Source organism: Galeopterus variegatus, unplaced genomic scaffold (assembly GCF_000696425.1).
Source record: "Galeopterus variegatus unplaced genomic scaffold, G_variegatus-3.0.2 Scaffold4570, whole genome shotgun sequence".
NCBI classification, from domain to species: domain Eukaryota; kingdom Metazoa; phylum Chordata; class Mammalia; order Dermoptera; family Cynocephalidae; genus Galeopterus; species Galeopterus variegatus.
This window is the reverse complement of record NW_007730681.1, coordinates 74301-87343: the sequence shown is the minus strand read 5'-3', so window position 1 is coordinate 87343 and position 13043 is coordinate 74301. Positions and strand designations below refer to the sequence as shown.

At 42.3% G+C, this 13043-nt stretch overlaps 1 protein-coding gene across 1 annotated transcript in view; it reads right to left on the bottom strand.

The window, feature by feature from the left end:
• ABCA1 (ATP-binding cassette, sub-family A (ABC1), member 1) overlaps window positions 1-13043 on the bottom strand; it is a 149520-nt gene that overhangs the window by 126874 nt on the left and 9603 nt on the right. Inside the window, exon 2 of the mRNA XM_008587847.1 lies at window positions 2397-2570. Coding sequence (XP_008586069.1) covers window positions 2397-2462 — 66 coding nt within the window. The 5' untranslated portion in view covers window positions 2463-2570. The remainder of the gene's footprint in view (window positions 1-2396; window positions 2571-13043) is intronic.

The window sequence follows — 13043 nt, the reverse complement described above, 5'->3', positions numbered from 1 at the left end:
CTTAGAGCCCTGCTTTCACTGCTGAGATGTTACAATTCTTTCCAATATTTACTAATGGACACAGCATGGACAAACCATGGCAAAGACAATTTCTCACCAAGGGGGTTACTGCTACCAGGATGAGATGAGGCAGGGGACCTGAATCACACAGTAGCTAAGAAATGAGGATAAGGACAAACATATAGGACCTGGGAACACCAGGATCTGGGAACTACCACAGGAGGTGGGGGAAAATCAAAGAAGAAGACACTTCAAGATTTTGAGATGGAGGACAGAAAAAATAATGTTACTACAGAACAGCAATTTCATACAGTGATTTAGAGTACCAACTCGGGAGTCAGATTATCTGGATTTGAAACCTACCCATGCTCCTTATTAGCAGTGTGGACCTCAGACAAATTACTTAACTTCTCTGTGTATTAAGTTCCCCAGGAAATAACAGTACTTCATGGGGACTTAAGAGGAATAATCCAGTTCATAATGCATTTACTGCCTAGCACATGAAACTCATCCTAAATGGGGGGTTTTTGGTGTTAATATAATATTATGTTCTATATTTTACTATTATTATTGAAACAAATAGGGTACAGATTCTACTCTCTTACTAATGGCTTTGAGATTCAGGTTCCCCACCTGCAACATACGAGGCTGAACAAAATCAGCATTTCTCAAACTAGAATCTGTATACATATTGTTGAGGGATTATATGTGAGTTCTCCATGAGGGTGGAACATTTTGTGTTTTCATTTCGATGGTCATCTAAACAAATTCTAGTAAACATATCTGGATTTTCTGAATGCTTTTTTTAAAGCTAAGTTCTGGCACAAAATTTCAAAGCCCAAGTTTATATTTGTGTTTGTGAATGTATTGGCACCAGTATAATCGTAGCAGACTAATGAGAAAGAAACAGATGCAGACTCTATTTATGAATGATGAGACTGGACTAAATGAAAGCCAAATGACATCGAATCAAGGCTGTCTAAGTAGAAAATGGATGGAGAATTGAATCATTAGCACAGAGTAACACAGACCGGCCAAACTCAAATGGATCACCACTACAGCATTCGCCACCATTTTCACATTGCCACTTGTAATTTGGTTTCAGCTAAAAAGCATTAGCTGTCTTATCACATTTATGGTGTGAATTTGAATTATATTGGTTTTTCAATTTTGTTCGTACTTACTTTGTAAATATGTATGGGTCACAGAGTTATATAATAGCCTACAAGTATAAGGGGTTTATATCTAGTTTTACATGTGTCCTATTTAAGTAACATAATAAAAAAGAAATTTAGTGAACACAAGGATACCTTGATATTTTCGTTCTTTTAAAGAAGGTCAAAGCATTATTCTAGTTGGAGAAACACTGAATTAAATTCTCTCCAAGGTCCCTTATAGCTCTTTGAGTCTCAGAAAGATGATCATTTTGATTAGAGACGTGTCAAGCTTCATTAAGACAGCCAAGTGGAGATGATCGTTCTTTTAAAGAAGGTCAAAGCATTATTCTAGTTGGAGAAACACTGAATTAAATTCTCTTCAAGGTCCCTTATAGCTCTTTGAGTCTCAGAAAGATGATCATTTTGATTAGAGACGTGTCAAGCTTCATTAAGACAGCCAAGTGGAGATGGGGGCTTAGAAGTCAGGAATAAAGGCAGGACAGGAAACAGATTTAGAAACTATGAAGAGGTGCATCTAAACCTAGAGGACTAGATAGGATCTCTAAGGGTGTTCAGAGACAGAGAAGGAAAGAGCTAACATCTGAGCTTCAGGGAGTTCACCCTGACTTAGAGCCCTCACACTCCTCTGTGGAAAAATACCATTCACCTGTGCATTAAAGATGATCTTCTCGAGATTACTCAAAGCATTATTGCCCCATCTGGGAAGTGAACGGATTAGAACCTTTCACAGAAATAAAACAAGTCTCAGTCATTATATCCCTCCAAGTCTATAATCAAAGCTGTAAGGAGGGAGTCTGAACTGACCCCAAAAGGTCCAGGCACTGACCTCTAAGAGCTGGGACATTAACTTATTTCACTCCCAACTCCCATGGATACAGGGACCCACTGGTGCCTTTGGAGAGCCAGGTAGCTCCCAGGGCTGCTGCAAAAGGAAAGAGTCAGGTAGTCAGAGGAAAATCTGTGCCAAGTTCCAGAGGTCAGAACTCATATCTGGGTGCCAACATAAGCCAAAGATAGCGTTTCTGCCTGGTTATAAATCTGCCCTCTATGATAAGCCATAGGGCCATATCAGAATCACATAGTCCTGCATCCACAAGAGCCAGATTCATTCAATCACTGCATAAAAACCAAGAGAATTCCCTTTCCTCCCTCCTCCAATCTCCACCTCAAAGCCGTGAAGAAAAGCATGGGAGAACCCCCTAAGAAACCCAAACTTACTGTTTGTCTTCTTCTGAAAGTGAGGTTCTTCCACAGCAGCAACCTTAACTGAGGCCAATAAGCCATGTTACTTCAGCTGGCACCCACAGCAGCCTGTGTGTGGCTCGTGTGGCTCAGGAGCCCGTGGAGGCGGTGGCCAGAGCTCACGGCAGGGACACTGTGGCTGGTCATTAACTGAAAGATAAAGCAGGAGGGGAGAGAGCTGTTAGTGATTGCGGCAAAGCATACGCCAGTGAGAGTTGTTGCTCCAGCCCTCTCACCTGAGCCCTCCAACACCCAGGTCTGCATTGTGACTGCTCCTCAGTGGGTCAGGAGTCCCCAACTTCCAGCCTCAGGATTCACCAGCAAATCTGGCTTTGGGAGGTTTTCTGGTGGCAGCCTGGGAGCTAATCATTATGGTGCTAGTCATTTCAGCTCCCTTGGTGTGATCATTTGGGAATAAAAAAGGCACCTATGCAAACAAACTTGAGTGAGCAATTTTAGGTGGCAGAAACATTAAGGATGTGCTGAATGTCGTATTGGAATTCCAGAGACCTGCCTCTCTTCTCTAAGAAAGTGCCCCTCCCGACATAAAATGTCAGCAGCATTTATAAATTTTGCCTTGAGCCTGGAGTGACTTAACGCTATTCCCTGAAATTTGCTGCAGACTAAATTTTCATCTGGCCACAAAGTTGGGTCCTTCTAATGATAAATGGCACCATCAATAAAGCAGTGTCCAAATTTGGAAAGCCACAGCCCATGCTAGATGACTGGGAGTAAACCCCGAGGAAATACCACCAAAACCTGGCTGCCAGGTAATTAGAACAACCCTAGCACTGTGTCTCTGTGGAAAGAAAACAATATCCCATGGAGAAACAGTCTGCTAAGGCAGGCAGGGCACAGCGTCTGTGAAACTGACAAGCTCCCACGTCAGGACAAATGCACACTTCCAGCCTTGCTCTACCTGCACCTGAACACATGGCCCAGCTACTCCTTGTCAGGTGGTACAGGTGCCTCCTTGGAGGACTGTTTTGCCATGCTGGGGCAAGAAGGGGTTCTCATGAACAGGGGATACAACATTCTGTGTGTCCCAGCTGCCCACCCAACAGCTGTATTTACATAATGCTGGAATAATCCCAAATAGTTATACTAAAGTTAAAGCTGGGGAATGGACAGAAAATGAAAACTGGAAGATGGGAGGGACACACAGATTAAAGCTAGGTCCTGTTGGCACTTGGTAGTCATGAACCCTCAGTAAAAGCAGAAACCACCTTTATTTAGTGAATAGCTCAGTTAATCACTGCAGCCTCTAGTGGAAGAGGGGTAGGTGAGACATTAGGGATGAGAAACAAGCAGCGAAAGGAGCTGTAATAACCACTGATGTCGTAACCACTGATGGGTACAAACCAAGTACAGGGCTAAACATCTACGAGTCCAAATGAGATCTTAATGCAGAGGTCAAGCTCTAGTAGGATATTACCCCTTTGACTCCCTCCCCACTTGGGTTAAAAACTTCTAGAAAAGAAGCTGGAGGGAATATGCAGTTTCTGAGATGAAGGAACAACCTACCTTTATATATTCTAATTCATTCATTGACAATCCCATAAATCAGGAATTCCTCTGAAGGAGACAAGCCTTAGGACCTTTTTCTTTTCTTTATCATTTGCTCAGCAAACCTCTAAGAGGACAAAGACCTCCAAAGTTTCTCACTCCAAAACAAGGAAGAGTTAAGCTGGCACTGCATCAATGTGCACTTCATTGTTTAAAGATGACAACTGGCATCACAGCACTGAGAGCAGAATGGCACTGCAAGACACATGCTTGTAATCCCACATTGTTTTATAAGTAGCTTAGGATAGGGTTTGCATTCCAGAAGCATTGAAATAAATAATTAGCTAGATTTTTCTCATGCACAATCTGCTTTCCAGGAATCAGATGATTTAGAAGCTAAATGAATCTTTTCAGATCCCCAAGGTAACATTGAGGAGGTTGGGACACACATTTCCCATTACAAAAGGAAAACTGACTTAACAGAAAGAGCCCAAATATGAGTTAGCCCCAGCTTCCCAAACACATGTCCTTGGCCAAGGCGTTAGGCTCTCTGAACATCGATTTCCTCATTATAAAATGGGGATGACAACACCTACACTGTGTGGTGTTCTAAGGATGAAATGAGACAATATAAGTCTGCAACACAGTACATGGCATAATGCAAGTGCCAAAGAAATGAGTTCCCTTCTCTGCAGTTATCTTTCTCCATTCTGTCAGTACCCTCCAGCAGAGAAACAGTTACATCCTGTCCAAACAGGACATTCCATTATTTCTAGCAAGTCCGTCCTGGATTTCTGGCAAGGTAGGAGGGGCAAAGTAGGAAGAATGAAATCTGAATAGCCTAGTGATGGAGTCCCTGAGGCCGAGTCCAAGTACAGAATTGCCTCCCATCAACCCTCAGTGGAGAAACTCAGAGAAAGAGAAAATACCTCTACAGGACATTCATGAGAAGACAAGAGAAAGGCCAGGAGGAGTTTTCTCAGAGAGCACTTTCCTGCAAGTGGGAAAGGTCCTGACCCAGCGACCTTCCAGGAGAGACACTGAGAAGGTTAGGTAGCAAGAAGTAGTCCAGAGCAGTGGTAGAAAGTTCTACCCTGGCTTGGCTGAGTGCAAATAGGCAAGCTCCCTGCCTCAGTTCCTGCCACCCACCTTGGCATGGTCCTGACCTCCTGCACAATTCCCTCCCCCAATCTCAGAACAGCATGATCAATGCTGAGAGCAAAGCTGTCCACAGTGGAGGGTTTGGCAATGCCCAAGCCCTTCTGCTCGGGTAAATGAAGCCAAAGGGACATTTCCACATTAGTTTTGCAAGGAGGTGAACAAACAAATCGAATCTAGGGGGGGGAAAGAAGGCAATACTATGTCCTAGATTTCTCAATGCTTCAAAGCACTTCTGCCCTCATACACTTTTCCAGTTACTGGCTGGAAGGGATCGCACTTCAGAATCATCGCCAGTCAGTAGGCCACTCTCAGCCTGCTCCTGAGTGACTGCAACAACTCCTTCACTGAGCTCCCTGCCTCCAGTCTTACCCCTTTCCCATCCATCTGCCACAGAGCACCCAAAGTTATCTTATTAAACCAAATATCCGAATATGCCACTTCCCCACTTAAAACTCTTCACCACCTCCTCACCACTCTGAGGATAGAGTTCAATCCTCATCAAGGTTTACCTGGCCTCCCTGCTAGGACTCCAGCCTCCTCTCTTACCACCACCCACCTGCTAAGCAATGCCCTGGAGAAGAATAGTCTGCCCTCCATAGCCATGGGTTCCACATCCATGGATTCAACCTACCATGGGTTGAAAATAGTCAAAAAAAGAAATTGCATCTGTATTGAACATGTACAGACATTTTTCCTTGTCATTTTTCCTTAAACAATACAGCATAACAACTATTTACATAGCATTTTCATTGTGTTAGGAATTATAAGTAATCTAGAAATGATTTAAAGTATCCGAGAGGATGTATATAGGGTATATGCAAACACTATGCTGTTTTATATTAGGGAATTGAGCATGCCTGGATTTTGGTATCAATGGGAGGTTTTTGAACTAATCCCCTGGAGATACAGAGGGACAGAGGCTCTGAAGGTGCTGCACTCTCTCCAACCACAGGGACCTCGCTGCTTGTTCCCTTCTTTGTCCTGCAACACTTTCTCCAGCACTGTTAGCCTGGCTAACTCTTCAACCTTAGGTCTCTACTTAGCTGTCATTTCCCCAGGAGTCCTTTTCTGCTCACCTCCCCTGCACTCACACCTGGGTTAGGAGCCCTTCCTAGGTGCTCCCATGGCAGCCTCTGTTTTCCCTTGCAGGATTTCTCCCACCTTCTGAGTCAGGGTAGGGACCATTCCTATTTCCTTCATCGCTGTTTTGCCTGGTATGCAAAACAGTACAGGCTTGTAGTAAACACTCAGGGAATTTTTGCTCAATTAATCAACTAAGAGATGGACATGAGAAATAGGGTCTCAATAAAATAATAAAATAAAAATAAAATAAATAAAAAGGATAAATTTTACTGTATGAAAATTTCATGTTAAAAAATGCTGACCCCCCTGGGCCGGCCCGGTGGCACACTGGAGAGTGCGCCGCTTGGGAGCGCAGCGGCGCTCCCGCCGAGGGTTCGGATCCCATGTGGAGACCGGTTCCTGCTCACTGGCTGAGCGCCGTGCGGGCGCAACACCGAGGGTTGCGATCCCGTTGCCGGTCACTAAAAAAGACAAAAAAAAAAAATGCTGACCCCCCAAAAATCTGTCTTCTATTATAATAATTAGCATATGCCACAAGTAAAACTATGCCTTGGAAGCCCTAAGAACTACATGATGCAAAGCCTGATTACTGTGCGATCCCCTCGGAAGGGGAATAGTAGATGAGTATCCATCACCACTTACTAATTCCACAAACAACTGTAGCCTTATTTCTGCACAACTCCCATTAGCCACACAAATATTTATGGAGGGCCTAGCATGTGCCAGATGCTGTTGCAGACCCTGAAGATGTGGCCAACAATGGTGAAGGCCCTGCTTTCACAGGGCTTCTACTCTATCAGAGGAGATGGAAAACAGATAAATAACAGCAGGTTGTTAAGGCGGTGGGTGGTAGGAACAATGAAGAAAAATAAAGCAGAGTAAGGGGACAGAGAGTGACGGGAGGGGAAGAAACTCCTTTTATCTTTACGACAATGAAGAGATAGAGTGGACCAGAGGCTAGCCACCAAGAAGTCACTTAAGTGACAGTCAGGATAACAAATTCTTTTCATTTTTCCCTAAACCAAAACCTGGAATGCCAGACAGACTCAGTGATGCTAGTAAAAGAAAAAAGAAAATACATATAGGTTCACAGAAAACTTGTTGGAAAGGGGGAAAGGTCCCTTCCTCACCAAAACATTTTGCCCTTTTGAGCTTGACACATACATTTCAAAGAGAGATGAGAGAAGAAAACTATAAAAAAGAAAGGAGGAGAGAGGAAGATGTGCTAAAAAGAAGAGGAGGATTTCTTTCCCATTTGGTGCAGCCAAAAGAAAAACAGGAACTCCTTCCCGTGACTGCTTCTATCCTTCTACAGCATTAAATCTGTCTGCGGAAATGTAGTGAGGAAAACAAGGGCTGGTGTTTGCACCGCTACCAGAAACTGTTTGTTTTGCAGTAACGAAAGGGTTGCCTGGTCTTCTTCTTTCCTGCAAGAACACTGCAGCACGTGAGCTTTAGTGCTAGGCCCCCACCGAAGGGTGCAAGTTAATCCACACACCTTAGTTAGGGCATGTTCCAGAAGAGCAAGGTCTCCAGGCAGGGACCACACAAGGGCCATGTCTCACTGGGACAGAGAATTTGGCCTTCTGGGCAGGAGAGGAGAGACTTTCACAAGGCCATACTCCATTTGATTGTGTAGTCATAAACAGGGTCTCATGGGATTTTGGAAAGTCACTCCCACCACACCCCTGCTGCAATCTTATAGAGAAGCTGAGGTCCCCAAAAAGCAACTGACTTGCCCAGACTTAGAGCTGGCTCCCAGGTTTCTCAAGAAACACCTTTTTCAACAACCATTACATTCCCCTTCCCACTAAGCTATTTCTCCTACGACTCTGTTCTTCTGAACACATTTCTCTTACAAGTTCTAGACAAATAGTTCACATACCCAGCATGTGCAGTTGGCAACCAATTTCCATCTCTCAGAAACAGTAGTTATACAACAGCTATTTCTCTAAACTTTAAATAAACAAATGTGTGTGTGTGTGTGTGTGTGTATGGGTGTATTCTGCTTTGATAAACAAATTTCCAGTTCCCAGAAGTGAGATGAAAGTTCAAATTTCTGACAACAGCTATCAGTATCTCTCTTGATAAAATTGTCTCTAGATGTCATTTTGTTAATTGAGGTAAAATCGATCATGAACATTTATATATTTACAGTGTTCTAGATGTCTTATGTCAATAAACAGGTAGCCAACAAACTACCAGGCCAAGGAGGTAGATTTAACTACCCAAGGAGGTAGATTTAACTAACCAAGGAGGTAGATTTAACTATATCAGACAGGAACTGAAAATGTATTGGTGCTAAAGTGAAACTGATTGTCTATTCAAATGACATTGATACAAAAGCAAGACACAGATGTGACTCACATGTCTCATCTCCAGAGAGATGTGCAGGGTCTTGTAACACTAGGACAGAAAATTTGTAAGCCTGATAGAGCATGCTCGCTTTGGAAAAGATCTGTTCTCTAATTGCCTCTCTAAGCAAAGGTCTCTGGATTGGGAGCCACGTTCAGGGAAACGCCTAATGAAGTTACTGAAGGCCAGAGGATGGCTGGAACAGGCTCACTGCACCCATTATTGAAGACAGGACCTGGCTGCTGTGGGGGTGGGAGGGGATTCTGATCCTGTGATTTCTCCCAGGCTGACCCATCAGCTTTATTGAAACTGAAGCTAATTTGTCTGACTCAGTTTAACTTTTCTGGCCTCCAGATGCTACTGAGCTGTCTATTCTCAAGGTCATATTTGCTAGTGTCCCTTAAACTGCACCCCATTGTACTCCCCCAACCATCTCATGGACCCACAATTCCAATGAAACTGCCCTTAGTTTAGAGAGGCCTGCAGAGGGGCCATGGGCTAGTGCTCAGCCACTGCTGAAATTATGTTCCTACTTAAAATGTAACATTTTAATACTCAAATTTGAGAAGACAAAAGGGGTAAGAAATCCTCCAAGGTAAAAGCTGAGGATACAGTGAAGTCATTCTATTATTCCAGAAGAATTATATCATTCTAGAAGACACTCTGCCATCACACTGCCCATTTAAGAATTTATAGATCAGATGAATTTATCAATTTCAACAATGGGGGCGGTTAAAAGTACCAAACGCATCATACTTAATCAATTATTAGTAACAATAAAGTTATAGATAACTGCATACCCTTCTTTCACCCTGAATACATATTCAGTTTCCTAGACAAAATTATTTGCTAATAGCCAATTTTCAAAATGAGAGCTATGAAATGAATACATAAAAATTGAATGAAGAAATCCAAGAATAGCATACAAATCTGTAAGTACCCTTTGAGAAGCATAATTCCTCATGTTGTCAACAATTCTATTTTAAAGGAGACCCTATAGGTTTAAATCTATTTCTATCATGTCACTGATACTTAGGCAACCAAAAATCCTATTTATCTCCTTCAACATTCCACTTGCTACCACCTAAAGAGTCCCAGAACTTCTAAAACTCTAGAGAGCTAGGATTTCTGAAAGCAAATCTGTCCTGTACCCAAATCCTTGTTTCATCATTGTAGAATCATGCAGAAATTCTAACAAAATGCTAGAGACAGGCCCTCTTCCCCTGCTGACTTCCACTAAACAAACACAGAGCGACCTTCAAAGGAAAACTTCAGCAAACAATACAACTATTTGCTTTTTCCCTGGTCAGGGGTATGTAACACATAGAAATAAAAACCTTTCCCCCAGAAAGGAAATCAACTTGTAAACACTGTTTGTTATAGGAAAAAAAAAATCAAATTTTTTCAACTACAATCATAATGCCAGAATAAGAGGGACCTGAAGGGAAGGGACTATTGGTCAAAAACACTCTGGGCTACAGAAATACAAACAAGCAAGCCTCCATCAGCAATCTTTTATTTGGAGAAAAATCTTGATTGGATAATGTTCCCTGCTGTTGTATTAGGATTTTCAAAGTGAATTTTAGGAGAAATAGTTTAGGTACAGTATCAACAACAAAAAAAATTTTTCGCTTACATCTTTGAAGGGTTACCTTCAGGCAATCTTCTCCCAGCCTTGAGGATCTATATTTATGAAAGTATTTAAAGGATTTGGGAGACAGACAAACCCAAATCTTTCACTGTCTTTCCTTTCCTTTGGGCCTATTCTACTATGCAGTAAACTCCCCAAATCCTTAACTCATTTGTTTTCTTGAATTAACTGGTCCAGTAGGAAGAGAAGAGGTTTTGGAGTCAGAGAAAGCTGGGTGTGAATCCTGACTCTGCTACTCACCAGTTCTGGGACCCTAGGGACTCTGGGCCCCTGTATCCTCTCCATAAAATAGAGCTAATAATATATATAAAACATTTATGCAATCCTTGGAGCAAAGTCAGTACACAGTAGCTGTTATAATGATCAGTGCTGCCGACTTCACACAGTAAAGCATCCACAAAGGATGGAGGGCACAGAGTGGGTGGTTTATTAAAGGAATCTCTCTTTGTCCACAGAGACACAATTTCCCCCAAGAGCTATTCCACAGCAGACTGGAGCCCTCTCCAGTGCCTAGCTCATTGGGAGAGGTGAAAGTGTTACCCTGCTATTCTGGTGCCACTTCTGGCCACCCCTTTTGGGAGTTTCCACCACTCACTTACTATTCTCCCCACACTCTCATGGAGGTCAGGTCCTATTTTCCACAGCACACTGCCACCTTCCTACAAGTGGCACCTGGCTCAGTTTTCCTGTCCACCCCATTTCCTCCTGCCTGTATGACAATTACCTGTTAGAAATCTGGGCCTTAAAATTCCACTGTCTTTCCAGCTCTACCTACAATCTCCTCCAGTGTACCAACTTATCAGGTGGTCCCTGCTAAACTGTAAGATGTGTGCAGCAAGCTATTATGTCTCAACATCTTCTCCACACTGAGCCCAGGATGACCCGGTGCTCCATAAACACTTGTAGAATGAAGGCCTCTGAAGTAAAACCTCAGGGATGAGAAAAGATACTTAAAGCAGCTTTACTCCAGTAATAAATCAGAAATTTCATTGAAAGTAAAGGTTCAGGTAGTCCAAACCCATGACAAAATTTCTGGCTGTGGGCAAAGAAACACCGAGTCCAGGTGAGAGTGCATTTAATTTGATTCTCCTCAAAGCCTGTCTAATATGTTGGGAAGGACATTCATTTTCATTAACTTCATGTGAGCAAGAAAGAATCTGTAGTTTGCCAGGCTGAGGTTCTAGAATCCCTGCAAATATGTTAGCTAACAAGTTCCATAGGGGCTCAACCCGGAATACAAGACTGTCAGCCTTGGTCATGAGCCTTGGACTCTAAACCTAAAGGCTCAGGTCAAGAACTCACTCAACAAAGTCTACTGACATTTGGATACAAGTTTTCCACCTTAACACTTTATTCCCTTTACTTTTGCCAAACTGAATTATCCAATCTCCACGTTCTTGACCAGTTCTATTCATAGAGTACGTGACCAACACTGGCAGCCTTACCCAGAGCATCCTTCCACCAGCCAGCTCTTGTGCCACCAGTGCTGGCATATGTCATGTGTCTGAGACACCACCTCTGTTCTGAAGCCCAGCAAGGGCCAGCTCCCTAGGTAAGTGAGAGTTTAATCAGGGTCCCAGGGCAGGCACAGAGGTACAGGGTCTAAGTTCTGCCCCCCAAACCTTTTACTAAATTCCTTCACTAGAATAACCAAACAAATCACTTTGCTGGCTGCCTCACTAAATTAAGAAAAGAAAGAGGAGTGAGATCTCAAGTTTAAATCCACATATTTGTGATTCTAAAAACAAAAACTTAAGGGTGTTAGCCTCCTTTATTTTTCAACATGAACTCTATTATTTGAGGTCTGGGAGGATTCTAACAAATGAAATAGGTCTGTATTATTCCAATATTATCAGGATTCTGAGTATTCCTTATACAAAGCACTACTCTCATTAAGATTTTTACAAATCAAATAATCTGTGTGCCAAAGAAAAAAGTACTCAAGGAAAAATGGAACTAAATTGTTGAGTGGAACTTCTGGTAGCCTCCTTTTTCCAACTGTGGTTTTAGGTGGTATTCAAGAATTCACACAATCTAATCCCCCCAAGCAATAATGTTCTAGCTGTCTACATCAGATGAGAGCCAATGTCCCCAAATGGAGCTCTGCCTGAGGACAGAGTGCCCTGCTCTCTCTGCAAGCTCCAGGGGTACATCCACTCCCTTAATGGAAGCCATTCAAACCAAGTTTCAGAAAACCCTCCATTTGCTCTGCAGAGGAGAAAGCCACGCTGTGATCATGTGAAATGTGACTGGAGTTGTAAACTGGAAAATGGCACTAATTCCACTACATTTGCAAATCCTACGACAAGACTGACAAGTAAATAAATACTTGACCAATGGTTTTCTTTACCTTGAACTCAAGTTCCTTACTATAATTAACATAATCATTAAAGTAAAAAAAGAAAAAACAAAACCCTTCCTTGAATCACAGTTAATTCACTATTAATTTAATTTTAGCTGCCAAAAATTAGCAACTGAGTTTTATATTTTTGCATAAAGAAACAGTGCCTAGAAACCCTCTGCATTCAAGATTTCTGTAGAAATTGCCTTCCGATTTGAACTCATAACCAAAGAGCAATTTCATTTGAGAAAACCCTTCAAATTGGACCAACAGGTGAAAAAAAAAAATAAGTGAGGCCAACTCAACATTTAAGTATTCAGTGTCCATTCTAAGCTAAAAAGAGTAGAGTTTTATAGACACAACTTCTTATTTTGTTCTCAAGGGTGAAAAAGATAACCCTAAATTCTGGTACAATAGAAAGAATGATGGATTAAAGAGGCAAGAGACTAAGATTTTAATTTCCAGCTAATGAGAGCTGGACAGCAAATTTGGGCAAGCCATTCTACCATTTTGGGCCACAGAACAG